The 19606-nt window shown below is 41.3% G+C and overlaps 1 protein-coding gene across 1 annotated transcript in view; it reads right to left on the bottom strand.

The window, feature by feature from the left end:
• nbas (NBAS subunit of NRZ tethering complex) overlaps positions 1–19606 on the bottom strand; it is a 153597-nt gene that overhangs the window by 32177 nt on the left and 101814 nt on the right. The window contains exons 45-49 of the mRNA XM_069722866.1: positions 16023–16363; positions 13925–14149; positions 11451–11653; positions 7578–7667; positions 5147–5330 (exon numbers count right to left, since the gene is read on the bottom strand). Coding sequence (XP_069578967.1) covers positions 5147–5330; positions 7578–7667; positions 11451–11653; positions 13925–14149; positions 16023–16363 — 1043 coding nt within the window. The remainder of the gene's footprint in view (positions 1–5146; positions 5331–7577; positions 7668–11450; positions 11654–13924; positions 14150–16022; positions 16364–19606) is intronic.

The raw sequence follows: 19606 nt of genomic DNA, 5'->3' as shown, positions 1-19606 counted from the left end.
TTCCTTTCAGCCTATCCCATAAGCAGGGAGTTGAGGGTATGATTTAATGTGATCACACAGCATTACATCTGCACAGTCTGCAGTTATGAACAGGAGGATGTGTCGCTGCCATATGTCATGTAGTCAGCCATGGATGCAAGAGATTGTTGATTGGCTGAAAAGGAAGGAGACATCTAATTGGCTGCAGATGAATCCTGAAAACATTTGCTTTGTGCATTGATTAATATTCACACTAATCTGATTCCATAATCTACCTGTGTTACATTCTGTCCAGAAATAGGAATTCTGTAATTTTCTGCTTAATTGGTGCATAACATTTTTTAAATTACCATCCTATCTTTCTATTGAACAATTTGGAGGTGGAGTGAGAGACTATAGGAGACTGACAAATAGACTACAGGAAACAGGCAAGAAAAAAAGCAATAGCCATCATGGTTGTGTTTAGATGTGACTGCATGATAACAAATATGGTTGGCCATGCAAGAAAAAGGAGGAAGATCGAGAAAGAGAAAATAATTTAACACTACAGGGAGGTGAGTATTATTATTATTATTATTATTAGTGAGAGATTAAAATACAGTAAAGGTCATACAGTATGTTTTTGTAATGTACAGTAGTTATCAGTTACTTTTAAAGGTGTTTTATCATGTGTGACTGTCGAGAAAAGCAGATCAGTCCAAAGAAGAGACGTAATCAGAAACAAGAAGCAGAAATGGTCAAGAAAAAAGTCCTATACCTCTGAGAATAAATATAGAAACTCTAAATTTAAAACGTTCTCAAATTAAACCCTAAAGGAAGGAATTGAAAGAGAAAAAAATAATTTGACATTTTGAAAGGTGAAATAAATATGCGTATGAATACATATGAAGACATGCCTCGGGCAAAATCACATAGGGGATAGGTTGGATTTAACGTATGGGGTCCTGAGGCTCTGTAGCTGCAGAGTAGAAGCTGCCAGACTACAACTACATACCCTGTTCTGCTCAGCTCACTTCATCCATTTTAGATAGACGACGCACTGCAAGGCCAAACAGCACAGCACCAAAACAATGTGTCACAGCAAATGATCCCTGACACTGACGTGGGGGGAAAGGGGCTTGTAGCATGAATCGGTGATCACAGCTGATGAGCTCCGTGATGACTTTTCGTGCACGCGTGCACACGCATGCATACAGCTGATTTTCCTTGCAACCTCCCCCTGTGGTGTGCAACATACCGAGTGAGCGCAGGTGTGAAGACCTTGATGCAGTGACCCGCTTCACCTTCCCCGTGTGTTTTTATGTGAGCGTTACAAGCCTGATGTGCCCATTAATGCGAGGACCATCGTGGGATTTGGCACAGTCATTTGTATCTCTACACTATAAAATCAAGGCTGCAGCAGAGATAGCGTTACATTAACAAGCATGTATACAGTATGCACCCAAGCACAATAAGCAGGCAGTGTGTGAGTGTATATTTGCTTTCTGATGTCACCTCTTTGTCTTTGAAATGTCATAAAGAAATAACCTTATCTATATTGTTGTTAGTGACATAAAGGCCAAATGTACAATATACACACAGACAAAACAGAACATCTAGTCTTGACATTTGGATGCCCTGCTGTTATGACTAATCATTCAAAATTAAGTCACAAAATCTATTCCTGGCTTCACCTCTCACACCCTCCATGCCTCTCCTCCCGCATCACCCCCCCTCCCCCCCACCCCTTCCTCCACACACTACCTAAATGTCAGCATTTCAATTTGGCTCATTAGTACCTCCCTTTTTCGGTGTCCCTGTGGCTGAGCAGAGTGTTGGGATGCAAAGGGAGAAAGAGGAGATGATGTATTGGAATGGTGAATGGAAGGTGGTTCTCTTTTTCTGTTTCAATATATTCTCTTTCTCTCTTTATATCTCTTATCCATCATTATCTCTCTCCTCTCTCTCCGTTTCCTTCTGATATATCATCGCTGGGTCTGTGTGAGGCAGCGGCTGTGAATCATGTAGTGGCCTTTTCCACTGATACAGGCCAGCTTGACCCAGTCTGGACACCGCTGGGCTAAACAGCATCCATCATAATAGCATTCGCCTGCTTCCATCACAAGGCGCCACATGCTGGAATTTATGCATGTTTGTGTGTGTGTTTCTGACTGGGTGTATAATACAGAAATGCTGATGTATATAGATGAGAATGCATGGACAAAAAACATACAGACTGCAGATATAGGCAGGCAGCAATGGAGAGGGAGGAGGCTTGGACAGCCAATATAAACAAACTACAGGACCACAGTTTTCCCTGTCTTTATAAGTCAGGGGACGCAAAAGCTTTTCATTACGCTAATATAATTACGCCTTTTATTAGCTTAAGTTCGAAGCAACGTCACCAATGTTGTCACGTTTCTTGCAAAGAGTGTCGCACATTATCGCTCAAATGTGGAATGACACATTCATAATTTCTGCAAGGTCAAGGTAAGCGAAGAATTACGGTTATTCCTGAGACAAATGAAGGTACTGAAAGCTAGATATGATTAAGTTAGAGAAGTAAATAGGACTGGATAACAAACTTCAGTGGGCTACTTTTTTTGAACGCTTGCTTGGTGTTTGGCTACGTTAACTGCATTGTTAACTTGCAAGTTTTTGATCATAAGCCAGGTCTTCCCATTTCTTCATTTTTAGCTGCTACTGAGCCAACTTGAGGTGATGTCAGCAATCTTGCTAAATAACTCATTCGGACATCGGTAATGGTAATAAATGCTTTTGTGTCAGTTGCTCTTCAGCTATGTTGGCTAGCTTTCTACATTCAATTCACTTTGTGTTGGGAAATCCAGGTTTTGTAACTAACTGTTCTTTGTCAGCATCCAATGTATTCTGATTTGACGAAAGAGTTCACTGTGATTTCTGATTTGTATAGAAATTGTGATTTTGAGGAATTACCACTTGTGGCCACTGTGCAGTAAAAGTTACAAAATGTTTGTTTTCATTTAGTCTCAGTGTTCCTATAGTGTTTTCAGTTTAAAGTGCTCCAAAAACTGACAGTCATTACCCGCTCGAGAGAGAGAGAGTGTGTGTGTGTGTGTATAATGTACGTACATGCATCTTAATGAATGAAAACTTTGTTCCATTTGAGACTAAACCATTGTCAGTGTGTGTGTGTGTGTGTGTGTGTGTGTGTGTGTGTGTGTGTGTGTGTGTGTGTGTGTGTGTGTGTGTGTGTGTGTGTGTGTGTGTGTGTGTGTGTGTGTGTGTGTGAGTGTGTACAGCCTATCTGCAGCTCCCTTTGATAGTAGACGGCAGTGTTAATCAGACGTCTTTGTCAGAGCAGCAAACAGACAGCGGCGGAAAAGGAAAGATGGGGAGAACTTAAAACATACTACTGGCATCAGTTTCCCTCACAAACGGAGGCATGACAGCACGCTTGTCATGGAAATCACAGCGGGCTGCCTGTTTGTGTGTGTATGTGTATCGTATCTGTGTACTGTGCAGTAGGGGTGAGTGTGCAAGAGTATGCAAAATGGATAGAGTGGATTTATGCGAGTGTGTGTTTGTCTCTGGGGCAGCCTGGGACACAGTTAGGAGGGAGCTGTGCTGATTAGTTAGGGGACCAGAATGGGAACAATACCGACTCTTTTCCTTCCCTCTTCCCCCCCTGCTGTCTCTGTCAGCGTCAGACTTTTTTCTCATCGAGCACCACTTCTCCCCCTTCTTCTTTTTCCATTCTGGCTGTAAGCCGACATGATGAGGTCAGAGAGGGGCACTACCATGTCTCTGCCATGGCCTTGGAGGAAGTTGCTGCCATCAGTGCCACCTCTGCTTACGGGTGGTACCAGACCAGGCAACATGATTAACGGACAACTGTTTTTAGTCGAGCAGTTGACACAATGAAAAGTCGCTGCAGTTAGAAGGCAAAATGTATAAAACAAAAGAGTGAACGCACGGGTTTGGTTTTGTGTGTCAGTACAGATGTGATCATGAAAAATATTTTCAATTAACAACAATTCTGACGGTGAAAGTTAAATGGGACATTTGACTCCGAGAACCCTGCTGACACATTTAAAGGCCTTCTGGTAGCCTTGGGGAGAGACAAGAGAAAGTGGCACTTCATCTGAAAGGAGTCTCGTTCTTGCAGCGAGACTTCTTTTACAAGATTAATTAACAGATCCCATGGATGTACATCCCTTTAAGAGAGTACGTGTGCCTACATGTGTGTGTGTGTGTGTGTGTGTGTGTGTGTGTGTGTGTGCGTGCGTGCGTATTTCATCAGAGCCTGTCAAATGTCGGGAGTGCACCCACTTAGTCAAAGAGTCCGGGCCCACACACCTGTCTACCTGCTGACAATGGCCCACGGCTGTGCGCATACATTCACACATTAATTAACCAGCTTGGGCCATTAATTTGTCAGTCAGATAACTTAATGACGAGCCACTCAGTTGTCACTTACACCAGGGAGGGAGGAGGCTGAGCCACCCAAGGCAAACATACACGTGCAAACATACAGCATGCTCCGACACAGACAATATAAATATGTAAAACACTATTGCAAATATACAGAGGACTTAGGGAAGCTTACAGGTAAATTATGTGCGGATTTTACAAAGAACTGAATTATTGACAACTGTATGCTAACAGAAGAAAAATAGTTTTGGAAGTTCCTTTTTTTTCTTCTTTTTTTTCTTTGTGACATGCAGAACACATGTTCGTAGCCAGTCAAATTTGAATAAATTTGCATCATCTTTAAGTGATTCTATAAATATACAACGGTGGCAGAGACATGAGTGAGACATCAACTCTGCACTGTACACCACCCGGTTTTTTTTTTTAGCCAAAAGCCTATAATCTTACATAATGGGAATGTACATATAAATTCACATTCGCATATTGTTATTATGGGATGAGTGGTTTCTTTATTCGTCCTCTTAACCTGCATCTTAAGTCCCCCCATCTCCTTCTACTTATCTCCTTGTATCTTCTCAATTTCTAATATCTTTTACAAATTAATGACCATGGACCAAAGAAAAGGAAAAGATCCATTCCTCTCTGGTCTCCTTAAGGTCAATTACCGTTCGTTTTTTAGAGTGACTGGGATTAACGTTGTTTCTCAAGTAATGTATAATTTGCATTTCTAATTTGCATTTCATGCTCGCATGTGTGAGTGTGTCGGTGCAGTTACCTCTCTGTCTTTGAGAACAGCCTGAGTTCTGTAGAGCAGCAGAAGACGAACGTCACTGTCGCCGAGGCTGAAGTTACTCTCCAGGATCTGCAGAACGTCGATGCGAGGCCTCACGGGTAGAGACGCATCACCGCAGAATGGACGCAACCAGGCCAGGAGGTCATCGGAAGTCACTGCGCTGTCACTGAGGGAGGTGGTTGAGAGGGACAGCAGTCAGGCAGGTTGAGCGAGGCCGACATAAAGAGACAGAGATTAAGAGATAAGGTGGAGAGCTTACGCTAGGAAAATGTTAGCAAGAAGTTTGGCTTCTTTCTTTTAAAATCTTTCAGAAAACTTGCAGAGTAAATTTAACATTTACATTTTTCACAGAAATACCAAAAAATCTTTTGTATTTTTCTGTGTAAAATTTCCAATCTAGACATCCAGGTAAAACATTTACTAATGTGCAACTCATTTACACATTATTTTATGTTCTTACACTTTTATTGCTCTACCCAGCAAACTATGCAAATTAGAGTTAAAAGGATTAGTAGCAAGAGGATAAAATACAGAAAACTAATTGTAACTTTTTTGCAAAACAATAAATAAGGTCAATTTCAAAAGGAAAAAAAAATCATTGGTTTCAGCTACTCAAATGGGAGGATTTGGTGTTTTTCTATGTTTTTCAAATTGAAAGTTTTTGCAATTTGGGCTGTTGGTTAGACATAAGAAAATATCTGAAGACACCACCTTGAGCTTTAGGAAACTGAAAATTAGTACTTATTTTGGGGCATTTAATAGACTAAATGATAAATTGAGGAAATAGAAAGTGATCAAAACTGAAAATAAGTCTAATCCTGACTGCAAAAAAAAAAAAAAAAAAAGATTAGCTTTGTGAACACTGCATCAATTTAGAGTGCTTTTGTCACAAATCCATTACTTGACTTGCCTTATTTGACTGACAGTCACAAAAGGAATGACCACCAGAGCAGGACTGGTGCTGTCAAAATGTTGGCAACCAAGAAAAACGCTACCAGACAGGTAGGTAAGGGCCTCTTGTTGATTTATCTTCATTTATTTATCAGGCATTTTACTGACATTTGACTTTGAATAGGTGGTAATTTCAGACCTTGAATAGAGCTGAGTGTAAAGAAAGGGACACAAAGGCAGAGGAAGCTTGTGTGATTTATGTTCAACTCAAAAACTCGGAACACTTATTTGGATTATGAACATGGGTCTGGGATCAAGTTATCTGACATTTATTCTGTGACGACAATTTACACTCGACAAAAATATAAACGCAAAACCTTTAATTTCATGATGACACAAAAGGTCCATTTTGCTAAATTTCTGTTCACAAATTTTTTTAATGTTTGTTAGTGAGCACTTCACTTTTGCCAAGATAAACATCCATCTGACAGGTGTGGCATCAAGAGACTGATTAAACATCTTGATTATTGCAGAGTTGTGCCTTGCATTGGTAACAATAAAAGTCACTCTAAAATATGAAGTTTTGTCTTGAAAAAATATGTTTCAGTATATGCACGTTTCATGGCCAACAGCGTGGTGGACATTCCTCCAGTCAGCATATCAATTGTACGCTCTCTAAGAACTTGCGACATCTGTAGCATTATGTCTCTTATAAAACTGCACATTTTAGAGTGGTCTTTTATTATGACCTGTCCAAAGGCACAGCTGTACAATAATCGTGCTGTTTCATCAGCATATTGATGCCACCCCTGTCAGGTAGATGGATCATCCTGGCAAATGTGAAGCGATTTTAACAACTTTGTGAGCAAAATTTTAGAGAAATGAATCTTTGTGTGCATAAAAGAGATATTTAAGAAAAATCTGAGAAAAAACAAAAAAGTGTTGTGTTTCTATTTTTGTCAAGTGGAGTTTAAGCACAGCAAAGAATGTGTTTCTGCAAGTGTAGTAAGATATGAGTGTGTATACGATTTGTATGAGTGTGTGCGTACGATTTGTATGGGTGTGTGCGTACGATTTGTATGAGTGTGTGCGTACGATTTGTATGAGTGTGTGCATACGATTTGTATGAGTGTGTGTATACGATTTGTATGAGTGTGTGTATACGATTTGTATGGGTGTGTGTGTACGATTTGTATGAGTGTGTGCGTACGATTTGTATGGGTGTGTGTGTACGATTTGTATGGGTGTGTGTGTGTACGTGTGTGTATGGGTGTGTGTATTTATATGGGTGTGTGTGTACGATTTGTATGAGTGTGTGTGTACGATTTGTATGAGTGTGTGTATACGATTTGTATGGGTGTGTGTGTACGATTTGTATGAGTGTGTGTATACGATTTGTATGAGTGTGTGTGTACGATTTGTATGAGTGTGTGCGTACGATTTGTATGGGTGTGTGTATACGATTTGTATGAGTGTGTGTATACGATTTGTATGGGTGTGTGCGTGGACAGATGGAACCTACCCCCTCTGCACATTGTTGTGCACAGCGGTCACCATGGCCTCCAGGACCCTGAGGGGTTCTGGGTAATTTGTCACGGCACCTGGGTCTCCACTGAAAAACAAACCACATCACCACAATCATCTTACATAATACGCTAATTAAGATAAGATTTAGAAATTACCACAATGTCAAGGGATGACAACAAAAAAATAATAATCAAAGGCTTTCTTGTCAGGGACAGTGTTAGTTAAAAATTTGTCTGGCAGCGATTAAATGTTTGAAGCAAACGCAGCTTTGTGAAAATTAACCATCATGAAATTAATTTAAGTCCTGGAGACATGAGGCAACAGACAAACATTTAAATCCGTCTCCAATGGTACAAGCTCATAGGCATGGGGAACATGATGGAAATTTACAAGAATAGATAATTTATTCATTTAAAGTTGATAAATTAGATTTCTCTTTGCAAATGGGGTGTAAATGAGAAAGGTTTAAAGGCACACAATAGTCGGTGAGTTTAAAAATGTAACTGGAACGTGATTAGTGTAGTTTTTAGTGTCACTGTTGGTTCTACTGTTGTGCGTGTGTGTGCATGTGTGTATGCTGCATGTTGGAGGGCTATTATTCACAAAGAAAGAAAGGGGGGAAAAAAGTAATTTCCCCTGACTCAACTGCACTTTACTGCTGGGATTATATCCATACACACGTGTATAAATGTGTGTATATATATATAATAATATAATATAACATATATTATATATACAGTGAACCCTCGCTATAACGCGGTTCACCTTTCACGGTCTCGCTGCTTCACGGATTTGCATCGTGCATTGAAATCACATTACGACTATATGTAACGTAGATATATTTAATGTCCAGTTCTATCTATTTCAATTGTAAAATAAAGGTTACTACTTCACGGATTTCGCCTATCACGGTTTCTATTTGGAACGTAACCCCCGCGAAAAACGAGGGTTCACTGTATATATATATATATATATATTATATATATATATATATATAGTATATATATATATATATATATATATATATATATATACATTTATATATATATTATATATATAATTATATATAATATGCATATATTATATATATATATATAATATACACACACACACACACACACACACACACACACACACACACACACACACACACACACACACACACACACACACACACACATTTATACATATGTATTCACACACAACATACAAATGCTCTGGCAAAAGGCGGAAAGCCGACACAGCATTTTCTTCATGGCATTTTACCACTTACATTTTCTCTTCAAACACACACTAACTCAGAACAGTTATGACAGTTACAAAAGATAGCCATTAGTGTGAGGCTCAGGTAAGTCTGCTGCACCAAACTGAAGGCTTTAAGAGAGCCAAAAACAAGACTGCCTCATTCATACCTGCCAAACAGAATGTTTCGAGACGACGGACGGGGACACACACACGCACACACGCACACACAGTCGATGCATAAAGGAACATTCACATGCAAGAACACTGGAGGGACATGTGCAAGGGAAAGAAAACCTCCAGTGAATACCTAAGGCTGTGTGCACACAGCTCTGCACCTAACGCACAGAACACGCACACATTCATGGAGACTGACTGTGCGCGTGCGTATGCATTTGTGCGTTGTGTGTGTGTGTGTGTGTGTGTGTGTGTGTGTGTGTGTGTGTGTGTGTGTGTGGGAGCAGAGTGAGATCTGGAGGGGAACAGCTGTATCAGGCTGCATTAATTATGAAAAGATAATGAATCAGAGAAAGGGGAAGAATATGTGCATGCAAGAAAAAATGTGCGTGTGTGTGTGTGTGTGCGTGTGTGTGTGTGTGTGTGTGTGTGTGTGTGTGTGTGTGTGCATTATTAGGGATAGTGGCTGCATGTCTATATGAAGACAAATGTGTGAGTGTCTGTGCACGTGCACAAGTATCTTCTGGTGGTGTGTAAATGCAGGTGCCATTTATCTGCCCTATGCACCATTGAGCAGCCATAAAAAGCAGGAAATGAGGCAGGAATATAATCAAGGCAATTGGTACTCATTTATCAAGCCAATCAGATGGCCCCGATGATATCTGGTTCTGTCAGTAAAATGTGGCTCACTGGTCTGTCAAGATTTGCACACTAGATTCTATTAGGGCAAAAGGACAAGATGAACAAAAAGCTATTTAAGCCTATGAATGTTAAATCACAGCAACTTGGCACTATGTGTTTACTTTATTGTTTCTATCTATTTTCATGTAGTTTCTGGATCATACTATATCCAAGCATTTGCCATAGTCCTTAAATCTGGCAGCTCTGCAGACATGTCAGGATGAATCACCTCTCCCTGCCTCTTGAATGCTGGGAGCAGGGAAACACCAATAAAATGCTGTGAGCCCAACTCCCACAGGCAGCTACTGTAGATTCAATTCAACACTTCAGGCATTTGTTTTGACAGTGTTCTTCCCACCAACATGCTGAGCCCAAAGTGTACCTATATAAAGTATATTTTCAGATAACAACCAACAAAGATCAGGTTGTAGGTGGCGTGTTCAGGTGGCCTTCCATATATTTGAATGTACATCATAAAGCCCGCTTTCATGTGGATTTAGATTCTTCCCTTAATCTGGATAGTTGTGAAAATATATGTATTGCATACATATGTCTGTAATCTGACCAGACAGGCATAAAAGGGGGTACATGTAGATGATAATGTCGTTTGGCAAGGCATGACGGTGAATGTAAAAAAATATTAAATTAAGACAAAAGGCAACTATGTGTACCAACCTGATATCCTGATTTTCCAGCTACCTTCGTTATGTTTGCCACAGTGGGTGTTATCTTTGGTAGCACACAGCACACGAGGCAGCAGTGCAGCAATGAAATCTTTTCAACACTATCCTATTATTAACCATTTTCTGAACAACTCGGGGCTTACAGGCGGCCTACCAGCGTCTATGTAATGTATGATTTACAAACCAGTGAAAACAACCGTGAGATCCCCACAAATAATCACTGGCTGCAGAGGTCGGTGGAGAGTATAGATTTTTGACTCTTATAGGTGAAGATGTCGAGGTTTCAAAGAATTTAGTCGCTATGAGTAATTACAGCTGCAGAAGTTAAGCAACACAGCATGAAGCAATTCTCTCTGTACATGTAAGCATAAAAAGGATATTTAGTCCTGCAGTTGTATATATAGTCCCCTTCCACTACTACATACCTACCACATCTAGATGCTAACCTATGTTAATATTCTTGCAGTCTACAAAGTTTGTTTTTTACTTTTATGTTAGTTTATATTGAAATATAGAAATGTATACTTTTGTAATTAAAAGTTTCTTTTTGAATTTAAAATGGCAATTTGTGAAATTTGGTGGGGTTTTTTTTTTTGGTTATGAAGGTCTTTTTGTTACAACAAGGTTGCCGAGCAACCAGTGAGTACTCAAAGTCCTTGTGACCTAATGCACAACTTCTCATTTTAGTATAGCATGGTTCATTTTAATCAACTTCGTTCAAACAACATTAATTACTCTGGTTTAAAGGCTCTGGCAGGTTTACTTTTCCTGGTTCCAGCTGCGTAGTTCTTCTCATCATCTCTCGGCAAAAAATGAAAAGTGTTTTATCCAAAATGACGCATAATTCCTTCAAGTGCACAACCAGGTTTTTCGGTGTTATTGTGCACATGCACTATAGATAAAAGCAGTTACTTATCAGCAGATGTCCTTGAGGAAATTACATCAGTGAAATTGTATGAATGGGACGGGTTTTTGTATCAATGTACTGACAAGACTTGACTTTATACTGCGTGTTATGTTCGTGTTTTCTACTATGTGTGTCACGGAGAAATAGAGGAAACAGAAAGAAAGAAAAGACATAATACCTGAGTGCGGCCACTACTCTCTCCACTGCATCATGAAGCACAGATTTGACAGACAGGTCGAGGCGTCCAACAGCCACATGCAGAAGCTCCCCAATGCGCTCCAAAGGCTGTCCATCAGTTGCCATGGTGACTGCTAACTCGCAAACTTTCGACCTCTCAGAACGGGACAAATCATAAAGTTGACTGTACCCCTGCAGCTGCTCCTGAAAGGTGAACAAAAGTATGACAGACAGATAGAAATAAAATGAAAGGTGGGACACTATTTCACAGTGTGGGAGTTGAGGTTGTCTAAAAGTTAAGAAAATATTAAGAAAATACAAAACAGACAAACAAATAATAATGAGACAGCAGAAGAAAGTCACAAAATGAAGAACAAAAGAGGGAAAAAGAAAAACATTTTGGAGACAGGGCTTTGAAAAAGAGAGAAATGAACAGTAAAAGCAGAACACAAAAAAGTGAGAAAGAGGAGAGATGTGTGTTGCAGGAGGTACAAAGATTAGTGAATACATTTTGCATTGGTTCACTGCTCACTTTGAGTAACACAATTGCATTCCTGGCATTAAGTCAAGCACAATGAGTGTAGGCACTGAACTCCAACAAGGGAACTGTGTCACCTGACCTGTTTGTAATATTCATACACAGGTCATTCAGGACAGGACATTGATATTCATATGATATTCCTTATATTGATATGATATTAATTAAATATGGATATAATACATTTATGATATTTGATATGAATATTATATTCGGAGGCAGAATACCAGCTAACGGGGACATGAGCGTCTGTGGGAAATATGTGGTGCTTCAGTTCGGGGCAGTGGACATGATGATGGCAAGGTGTGCTATAAAACTCTCTATAAAAAGCTCTCAATTTATCTTTCATTGTTACAATCCTAAATTTCGATCACAGGAGAGATTAAAGATCAATATGTACAATATGAAATTTGCTGTCCTCACCGCAGATCAAGGCACCTGTGGTAGCGACCGGTCACATAGGCTTGATAAATGACCACAGTACAGGCGAAGAGAACCTGCAGAGCTCCCTCGATCTATCTTTCTCTACCTATCTGCCCTTTCCTGGTTCTTATATCCTTTTTATCTAGCTCCAAGTATACAATCGCCTTCTCCACTACATTATGTGTGTGTGTGTGTGTGTGTGTGTGTGTGTGTGTGTGTGTGTGTGTGTGTGTGTGTGTGTGTGTGTGTGTGTGTGTGTGTGTGTGTGTGCGTGTGTGTGTGTGTGTGTGTGCGCGTGTGCATGCACCTGTGACTCTGCCCTGCCTTGCAATGCTTGGATTTTCTTCTCTATTATGGAGATGCTTTTAAACAGATAAAACAGGGGCTAAATGTTATTAACTTGCACAGAGTGGAGGTCAGAAAAGACCAGTTTTCACAGCTGTCTTATGGTTGCATAGCAACGCTCAGCTCGTAATGTTCCCCTTTCTCTAGCCCCACATTAATTTTGTGTATAACACACACACACACACACACACACACACACACACACACACACACACACACACACACACACACACACACACACACACACACACACACACACACACACAGCTACAGTGAGGGAGGTGGCAGTGGGGTAAGTCAGTGTGACTTTGCCTAATGAATACAGCATGGTGCATGTACTGTATACATCCATAAGTCGGGGGTCATTTGAAACAGCCGCCCATTGATTTACATTAATATATCCTTGACTGGTTCCAGTGAGGCTGGGAAGAGCTTTGCTGAGCAGAACCACCCCAAAAATATAAAACACATGTACACAACCGCAAAAAGAATATAGACACCATCTGTATGTCCAACTAAAGGTGACATTATGAACCGGCAAGGTAACAGGAAGTGATGAAGTGCATGTGTGTGTCTATGTGTCGCAATCAGTAAATTAATTGGGCTTTGGATATTGGCTTTTTGGTCAACTTGCATGCTAATTAACAATTAACAAAGACAACAAAATTAACCATATGTAGATGTCTGTTGCTCACTTTATGTTACAATATCATAAAATAAGTGATTACCTTCAACCAAAGTCAGAATTATGCTCTTGTAGCAACAACAATTATTTGTATTTCTTAATTGCTCAGTATATTTACAGTCTACATTGCAAAAATTAAGTGGAATATATCATTAAGTTCATCAAGCCAATGAAGCTTGGTTTATTTTTGGAAATATTTTTGTGCAAATACTTCCTGCACAAACAAACCAGATTTAGCTTCATATACATTGCAGTTACTTACAATTCTAGTTTAAGAGAATGAATTAATCACTCAAAATGCTAAAGCACGGCTTTGACTCACTGTAGCAATTTTTCTTTTTGTCCACATCTACATTAAAAAAAAAAAAAATCTGTGAATCACTATTAGAATTTGTGTGTTCATTTAATGGATCATTTACCACACAAAGAGGAATTCTCTCTCCAACTAATGAAATGGTTGAAGCGTGTGGCAGATGGGGTCTACCTGCTGGCTGTCTTTGAGTGACAGAATGAAGGCATGACTCAGGGTGTCCAGGTGGGCCTGTGATTGCTGCAGGTGTGCTAGAGCCTCATCAAAAGTCATCCCTGCTGGGTCCGTCCCTCCCTGCCCAACAGAACCATCGCCTCCTTGCTTCTTGCTCTTTTCACCCAGCTGGCGCAGGGCTTTGGTGGCTCGCTTTATCACCTCCAACCTCGCCTGGATGCTCAGCTGGACATTGAGCAGGATGGGTGGAAGGAAGAGAAGGAGGAGGAGGAGGCACGGGATAAGGAGAGCAAATTGGGAAGGGGGTTGGGGTCAAATTGGACAAAGAGAGGGAGACAATGGTGCATCGGTTATATACATGAATTGTTAATGTTGAAGAGAGACGGGTAGAACCCAATCTATCTGCACCAAAATATCACCAGGAACATGAGTAGTGTGTGTGTGTGTGTGTGTGTGTGTGTGTGTGTGTGTGTGTGTGTGTGTGTGTGTGTGTGTGTGTGTGTGTGTGTGTGTGTGTGTGTGTGTGTGTGTGTGTGTGTGTGTGTGTGTGTGTTGTGTGTGTGTGTGTGTGTGTGTGTGTGTGTGTGTGTGTGTGTGTGTGTGTGTGTGTGTGTGTGTGTGTGTGTGTGTGTGTGTGTGTGTGTGTGTGTGTGTGTGTGTGTGTATGATCATAGCTGCCAGCCTGGTGTAATTGATTTGATACAGTGAGAGCAGGTTAACCATTCATGGGGAGAAAGAGCGGGCCTTTTGGCTGCAGGAGGTTTTACTCTGTTCTATGGAAGCACAGGCCCCTAACAAGCCCCTCACACACTTTCACACCAAGACACTTACAAATCCTCAGACTTCACACTTCCAGCAGTTTCTAGATATATTAAGTCAAACTGACTGAACTTTTCCCTGCCAGGACAGGATGACCACTCAAATTGAGTTTACTGACATACGTGTAGAATTCTTGTAAAATGTGAACTGATGCAATTGTATATGAGTATTCATATAGTTAACATCAATGGAAGTTGAAAATTGGCTGGATGTTGAGAAAGGGAGGACGCTTCCAACAAAGAGGTTATCAAAGATCAATACATCTGGGGGTCGAAAAATATGTCCAGTAGGAGGTGTGATAAGTTCCAGTCGTTCACCTCACCCCTTGGCCTTGCAGGAAATGGGTACATCCATAGTGGGAGAGAAGGGGAAGGGAGGGAAGGGGGAAGGGGGGCTGCGGGGGACTGAAAGGTCAGTACCTAACAGGGAGAAGATTTCCCTTTTGAGGGTTAAAAATGGATTGAAAAAAAAGGAAGAGGAGGGTGGTAAGGGAAGGGGGAGTAGACAGTGTGTTCCTGAGAGGTAATCTGCATGGTAAAGACCACAGAAGGAAAACAGTGCCTGCTAGTAATTGGAGTTTAATTGGCTCTGAAGTAGAGCGGGATCAATTAGGTCTCTTGGAGTTGCGGGGAAAGAGAGGGGGCATAAGACCGCAATGCAAAAAAAAAAGAAAGAGGGGGATGGTCTGGAGAGAGGAGTTGGTGGGGCGCCAGCATGAAAGAAAAAAGAACAGTGGGCTACTATTGATAAGGTGCACTGAGGCACTTTAAGTCGACCGCGGGACAATTTTTCACAGTGCTGTAATTATGTGGCTGACATTTCTTGTGAAATTTTATAATTTCTTTTATAAATCATGACTGGTGTGTGCTTTGAGGCTACAAAGTGTGGATGTGAACAGAATAATGGATTTGAAATTAGGAAAGGTTTTTTTGACGTTCCAAAAAATTTAGCCAGAGGCATGAGAGAAGACCGGCTAGACGATGAAGAGTATGGAGGGAGGAATATGACAGTTTGATGTAGTGATTGAAAATCCCCACAATCCCTCCTTTCACACATTATGAATCCTGCCTGGGTGGGTGCCTGAAACCAACTACCTTCTGTGCTGCAATTACAAATTGTGTGTCTGCCCAACTCCCACCAGTTCCTGGCTGAGACTCTAATAAAAAATAGAGCTTCTTTCACACTCCAATGTGTCATACTACTTTTTCCGATTTTCTGTCTGACATACAGTATTCATTTGAAAAAGATGGCTTGTTGTTTGAGTCCGATGTAGGCTTACATTTTTGGCAGCATCGGGAGAAAAGGTGACACTGTCCAAGAAGTGGACGGTGTCGGCAGGGACCAGTCTGTCCAGGTACTTGGAGCAGGTGTCGTAGGCGTGCAGGTAGTCTTGGTCGCCCTGCGGGGGTCTCTTCAACAGCTGGGGGTCTCCTTTCCAGAACAGCTTGCGCAACCACACTGCGTGGACTGCACTGGGGGAAACTGTTGCCCCTCCACCACCGGGCAGAGGCAGCCGATTGGCGAGTTTAGAGATGGACAGGACGTTTTGACTGATCAGAACCGGTTGGAGAGTGGCCAGTGGATCCAGAGATTCATCGGTCAGCTTCTGGTAGTTCAAACCTGTAACGTATTGAAGATAAATTGACACGTGTCCCACATTTTTTACTTCAAAGCAACAGTTACTACATGCCATACAACGTCTTTTCTTCTCCACCTAACTCTTCAGCTTTATGAACCAAAATCAGTATACCTGGAGGCTCCCCCCAATCATCCTTGTACACATGACCTACTGTGATTTTCCTATGGTTGCTGCTGAATCAGTCTGCCTCATACTTTATATTCAGAGCTTTCTATGGGAAAATATGAAGTAATCAAATCACAGCAGCTTCACCTAAGGCCAGCTTTTATTTGTATGCTATTTTATATTATCACAAAAATTCCTGAACATGATACACTTTAGAAATCTTTGTACTGCCACTCTTTCAACAATGAGACATATATTATAAAAGCCTAGAAGTCATTCTCAGGTATTGTGAATATTGTATTGGCACAGACAGGATAGATTTACTTGCATTGGCAGAATATAATGGCTACATTGTGAGAAAATCACAGCATTGAAAGAAGTATAGCATATCTACGCTTCACTCAAGGTAGTATGTATATACATGCACGCTATGCTTGTGTATTTACATATGGTATATGGTAACCAATGCGGCAGAGTGATTTCATATGCAGAGGACGTTCAAAACTCAATTACATGACAGAAATGCACAAATAGAAATGCTCAGGAGAAATTAAAAAGGTTGATGTGAACAACAAAGATTGCGTTTGACCTGTGTGTGAAAATGTTGCTGTCTGACTTTGTCTGCATGCAAATGTGTGCAGTTGGACAGTGGATGTGTCTGTGTGCATTATATCTACCACTGCGGTACTCTTTGAGCATGTATTTGTGTGTGTGTGTGTGTGTGTGTGTGTGTGTGTGTGTGTGTGTGTGTGTGTGTGTGTGTGTGTGTGTGTGTGTGTGTGTGTGTGTGTGTGTGTGTGTGTGTGTGTGTGTGTGTGTGTGTGTGTGTGTGTGTGTGAGAGAGACGGTGGTGTGCTCTTGGTCTCCGGCGCTATCAGACAGAGGCATTACTGTGGCAACACCACGGCCTGTCTGGGCTTTAAATATTTAACACTGGTTGGCCTGTGGGGAGGGGTCTGTCAACGCTGCTCGGAATCTCTCGCACAATCACACACACATATGCAAAACTCTGCAGGGTGAAGGCGCGCGCGCGCACTCACACACACACACACACACACACACACACACACACACACACACACACACACACACACACACACACACACACTAGTTTCAGACAGGCCCAGACGGGACACTTAAACCGCAGATAAGAGTTACATGCACTTACACATGTACTCTCTGTCTCTCCCATGCCCCAGCCACTACCTCTTTCTGCCTCTGTCTCTTCAAAGCTGCATCTCATCCTCTTCCTCAGGAGAGGCCACTCAGACAGTTACCTGGTACCGAGTCTGTGATGAATATTGGACACACCACCTGTCTCTAAACTGTCTAAACGCCTCTCTAAGTACATCTGAGTGTATTGGTTTGTCTGCTTAGGACTGCAAATGAGTCGTTTTGAGTGTGTGTGTCAGAGTTAGTAGAGAGTTAGTGACCCTGGAGTCACCACAACAACCTGTGTGCCAATTTTGCGACAGGGAGTGTGACTGTGTGTGTGTGTGTGTGTGTGTGTGTGTGTGTGTGTGTGTGTGTGTGTGTGTGTGTGTGTGTGTGTGTGTGTGTGTGTGTGTGTGTGTGTGTGTGTGTGTGTGTGTGTGTGTGTGTGTGTGTGTGTGTGTGTGTGTGTGTGTGTTCGCGAGAGAGACACACAGTACAGAAGGTCTTAGCTTGTAAATGTTAATGTCACAAAGTCAGTATATGTGCCAGTACATGACTATTGATGCATTTGATTTAGTGAGTGTAATGTACATATATTAGTGTTCATGCTGCTGATGCTGTGCAACTGACTGTTTAATAAATCACTCCCCTAGAATAGAAGTCTAATTGTAGCTTCGATACTGCAACAAGGCTTTGGATTTCTCTACATGAATAACGAACATGAATGGGGCTGTAGTAAGAGAGACATTCAGCTTTTGCATTTTGCAGGGTAGTGGTTTGGTTTTGTCTTTCCAAGGCCACAAACACAATCCTCACTGGACTGGACTACATTATATTTCTTTCACATAAGCATCATTAGCACTGTAAAAGCTAGTTGAAGGCAACATTAGCAGCTCTGCACTACCTTTCATTAAAATCATAAAAGCTTGTCCTCCAGCCAACTTAACCCACCCCAACCTTTTACTCTTGGAATGCTAGACATGAAAACATGGCTGGAAAACACAAACAAGTATGTCAGCTAAGCAGCCAAAAGCATCTTGTGTTCCGAGTTTACAATTTCCTTTAATACTGGGGTGGGACACTTCAAAACAAGAACAACGCTGCTCTTTTTGTTCATGTCTTGCATGGTTCATCAACTGCTGAGGATGCAACTTTTTGCCTGGGACACATGCAGTATATATAGCCACCAGGATCTACATCAAGTCAGCTGGGAACTCAACAAACTCACAAGGCTAATATTATCTTAATAGGCCAGGTAGGTAAAGCTGATGAAATCTGTCAAGGAATTTTAGCAGGTAAAAATGACACATGGCGCCCATGAATAAGGGAAAGCTGCGTTTTGCTACTTCTGACATCAAGGAGTAATTCAAAAAAGAGTTTTGCAAAGTGAATCTGCTTTCAGTTTTCATACAGTAATTGTGCAAGATTGAAACTGAAAAGCAGCAGTGGCGGTTTGAGCATTAAGTAAATTGCCTTTTTGTTATTTCAAGTTAAAGTGCATCTAAGTCTTGATGGGGATGTATCCAAGGTGTGTGTATGTGATTTGCGTGTGTGTGTTCCTGTGTGTTAAACAGAGACATGTGTCACCGGTTAAAGCTGTGGTGCCATCAGGAGCAGAAGGAGGAAGTGAGGCGTGAAAACGCAGCTGACACCCGGCTGACCTTTACTGAACTTCAGCAAGAAGTGACACCACCTTCACCCGTACACAACAAAGTTTGAACACTCTCGCCCGGAGTGCTGAACCGCTGACATGCTGCAACCTGGTGATGATGTCCTCGTAGAGCACTTGCTGCGATGATGTCACTCAAGTGCATTAGCGTGAAATGTTTAGAGTTTTGTCTGTTTTAACCCGACGACTCTTTAGTTTAAGGAAAGTGCGACCTCAGCTGATGGAAAAGAAAAAGAGGAATCGGGGAAGCTCAAAGGACAAGATGCATTCGAGATAAAAGACACTATGTGTGGAA

This window comes from Brachyistius frenatus, unplaced genomic scaffold, assembly GCF_029030835.1.
Source record: "Brachyistius frenatus isolate BFR_SWC_R1_liver_20210118 unplaced genomic scaffold, ASM2903083v1 Contig_307, whole genome shotgun sequence".
NCBI classification, from domain to species: domain Eukaryota; kingdom Metazoa; phylum Chordata; class Actinopteri; family Embiotocidae; genus Brachyistius; species Brachyistius frenatus.
This window is presented reverse-complemented; position numbering and strand designations above follow the sequence as displayed.